Raw genomic sequence first — 3,424 nt, forward strand, 5'->3', positions numbered from 1 at the left:
CCTTCTCCAACAGGGGCCGGGTCCCTCCCGCGTCCTCCCCGCCCCGCACCCCCCGGCCCTGCCGGGTGCAGAGAGGCAGAGACGAGTCCCCGAGGCGCCATGCTTTATTCTCAGGGGGGGAGAAGAAGGGGAAGGAGCTCGGGGGACAGGGCTGCCGAGGGGAGGGGAGGGAGGGGAAGGTGTTTGCGGACGGGTGGCTGGCGGGGCCAGGCCGGGCGGCACTAGCAGGAGGGGAAGGTGTTCCAGAAGAAGTTTTTGCAGGGCGCCTTGCGGTCCCGCTGCGATAGCTGGACAAGCCGGCCCAGCACCGCCCGCTCCTCCTCCAGCTTGCTCTCCTCTGCCATGTCCGGGGCAGCCGCCTCACGCCCCACGTCCACGCCGTCCAGCAGGCCTGCCAGCATCTTCAGGATGGCGTCCTTCCGCACTGTGCTCTGCTCCTGGGGGCAGAGAGCGAGGGAGAGTGATCACAGTGACCCAGTCCCGTCGAGGAAGGGGCATGTCACAGGGTGCAAACATCCCCCCTGTGGTCCCTTCTGGGGGGCCTGTGGCTGCAGAGGCCACTCCTCCCTTCTCCTGTCCCCTGGGCAGCTCAGCTGGCTGGGCAGGGAAAGCCACACGTGCCATGTTACAACTGGAAAAGAGCTGCTAACAAATGGGCACGAACTGGCTGTAAAGGCTGCCCCTGAAAGGCTGTCCCTCGCTGCCTGCACTAATTAAATTCCAGTGACTGCCAAGCTGCCTTCCATCCTAGTAAGCCCGTGCTCCCCTCACTGCTCTGACTGCCCAGCATCCGCTGTGGGAAGGCTGACGAAGAGGCACAGGGTTCTAAGCAATAACAAATTAAGCACACTGGGGGCTGCAACCCACCATAAATGCTGAGAATGAAATGTAACAAAGGTGACAGCTGGGTTGTTGGGGAGAGAGATGGCCTAAGCAACTGGAACAAACTATTTCATCAGTGGAAGCAGGCAGCTTGTATTTCAAGAACAAGAACCTGCATTTCAATAGCCTGACCTGAGGGAAATGCAGAAAAACAGAGGAGTTGCTGAGCTCCATCCCTCTGCCATTGCAGTGTAGGAGGGAGTATAGCCTGTGGCTTGAGGCTCCAGGGATTTCCATCAGTAACAGGCTGTGAGTTATCTTGTTTCTCTTAACTTTAAATCCAGCAAATCTGAGGAATTACTCCTTGCCTGAACCTTCTGGTCTCTGTGACTCATTAGCAGAGATGGCTGGTACTGGACGAGCTGGGGTAGATGGTTTGACAGGACCAGATCCCGTTTCCCATGCGGATGGGAGCCTTGGAAGCACATTTCCACGTTCCCTTCTCACAGATGCCATGCTTACTGCTGGGACTGCTCTAGCTACCGGCTGCCTCTGTCAGCACCAGCATTCATGAAGGACCACTTGGTGAGCAGCTCAAAAGGATAAATGCAGGCAGCAGCAATTATTCTGAGTTTACATTAGAGAATGTTTATGGATTTTTTTAAAAATTACTTTCTTAGCTCTAGTAACTAACCCTGCTTCCTCACAGGAGAAACTGAGGCACACAAAAATTACATGCTGTGTCTGTAGCAGAAGAGCAGATAAAAGCCAGCCTGTGCCCATGCAGATTCCTACTCCTGTGCTGCAAGTACAGAAATGTCTTGAGCCTTTGGGAGATGCACTGGGACTGGACAACCCACCTAAATGTGTCTCCTGTGTCATGTCTTCCTCGTAAGCTTCTTGCTCAGCTCCAAGTGTTACGTTTTGAAATAACCTTCTCCAAGCAGAGCCAGCAGCTTCAGACTCAGGGGTGGGGAAGGCAAAACTCAGCCTGCTGTTAAGGGATATTCCTTACGCACGATCGACTGTGGCTGTTAGTGAAACGAGACAGCTCTTCCCCTGCACTAATCCACTGCTAACATCCTTTCTGCTTATAGCTGTTCCTGAGCTGCAAGAGATTGAGACTCTTTGGCAGCAGCCAGAGATCTCAGCACGGGTGGGTACCTTTGAGTAGCTGCTCAATTCCCTGTACTACATCCCTCAGCACATCAAGAGGGCACAGATCTTTCTTTTGCATTGTTATGCATTTTATGGTGGTTTATATATAAAATCCCAATATTCTTCCTACTTAAAACATTTGCCTGAGTTACAGCAGTCGTGACTGTAGGGATTGGTTCATCAGTATCTAGCAGTTTTTCAGTTTGCAGAATGCTCTAAAGAGAATCACTATATCTACTATAATTATATCATTATTTTGTAAGCAACAGTGCATAGAAGACTAACAGTCATTACACTTGAATTCATTTTTACCAAAGCCTTATTTACCAATTGATTCCCTACGACTTGTTTCTTTTTCCCCTAGCAACTAGCATTTGCACCAGAGTGAGTTTATTTTTCAAGTACTGGATTTGTTTTTGTAAGAATGTACAGCTGAAAGTTTACAGCTATCCCCAGAAGGGTTAATCCCAGCCAGCTGCAGAAACCTTGATCTCTAACAGAACTAGCCCTAGCACCTCACACTGTCTACGTTTCTTTCCTGCAGCCAGTTTTGTTGTTAATGGGATGTGAGCCCACTCCTGAAGCAGCAAGACACTGATGGATGAGCTGGAGCCAGCGCTCAGACAGGAAAAAACGATGTGGATACGCACTAAGAAGTTAGTGCCTTTGAAACCAACCCTGGGATCCTTCTCTTCTTGGGGTAGCTGCTCTGCAGGACTGAACTAACAGCAGCAGCCTTAGGGATACAGCTGTGAACTGGACCAGCAGAGCCAGGGGGCACTGACCACAGCGTGGAGGAGCATCGGGGTGGCAAGGAGCATGCAGGTGAGAACACCGCGGGGCGAGGGCAAGCAGAACAGAGCACTTGCTTGTGATTATGTTGTGCTACTGCTTCTTACCCCCTTTGGCCTCCTGGGGAAACAGTCCAGCAAAACAAAGTTATTGTAGTGCTATAGCCATTACAATATTAGAGTTTTGCCAGTTGGTAGGGTAATTATATTGCTATAATAAGTTCTGCCACTGCATAGAGCTGTGCTGGTTCAGAGTGTAATTATTCTAGCAGAACTATGTCAGTATAACTCCCCTTGTGAATACCACTCTGGAAAAAGCAATTTTATTCTGATATAATTACTTCATTTATTATTCCTCTGTTACTTTCCTACTGAACCCATCTTTTAAACATTTGTCCTTCCCATGAGTCCTATTTAAAATATCATCTCCCTTGATCATTTTACCAATTACGTATCTTTTCTCTCCCTCCCCAGTATTCTGCTTTATTCTCTCACGCTGTGTGCTTTCAACAATATTATTTTCTCCTTTTCCCTCTCCTCTCTGCTCTGTTCTTTTTGAGCAATTTTTGCTTAGCTCAGACTTCACTTTTGCAGCTCTCTAGCATCTGCCCTGGTACCTTCCCTAAATAAAGTGGCTAGTAAGTTGGAGTACT

At 49.5% G+C, this 3,424-nt stretch overlaps 1 protein-coding gene across 1 annotated transcript in view; it reads right to left on the reverse strand.

Moving 5' to 3' along the window:
- Window positions 1-221: 221 nt before the first annotated feature.
- CORT (cortistatin) overlaps window positions 222-3,424 on the reverse strand; it is a 3,454-nt gene continuing 251 nt past the window's right edge. The window contains exon 2 of the mRNA XM_008948792.1: window positions 222-437. Coding sequence (XP_008947040.1) covers window positions 222-437 — 216 coding nt within the window. The remainder of the gene's footprint in view (window positions 438-3,424) is intronic.

This window comes from Merops nubicus, unplaced genomic scaffold (assembly GCF_000691845.1).
Source record: "Merops nubicus isolate BGI_N331 unplaced genomic scaffold, ASM69184v1 scaffold43011, whole genome shotgun sequence".
Lineage (NCBI taxonomy): Eukaryota > Metazoa > Chordata > Aves > Coraciiformes > Meropidae > Merops > Merops nubicus.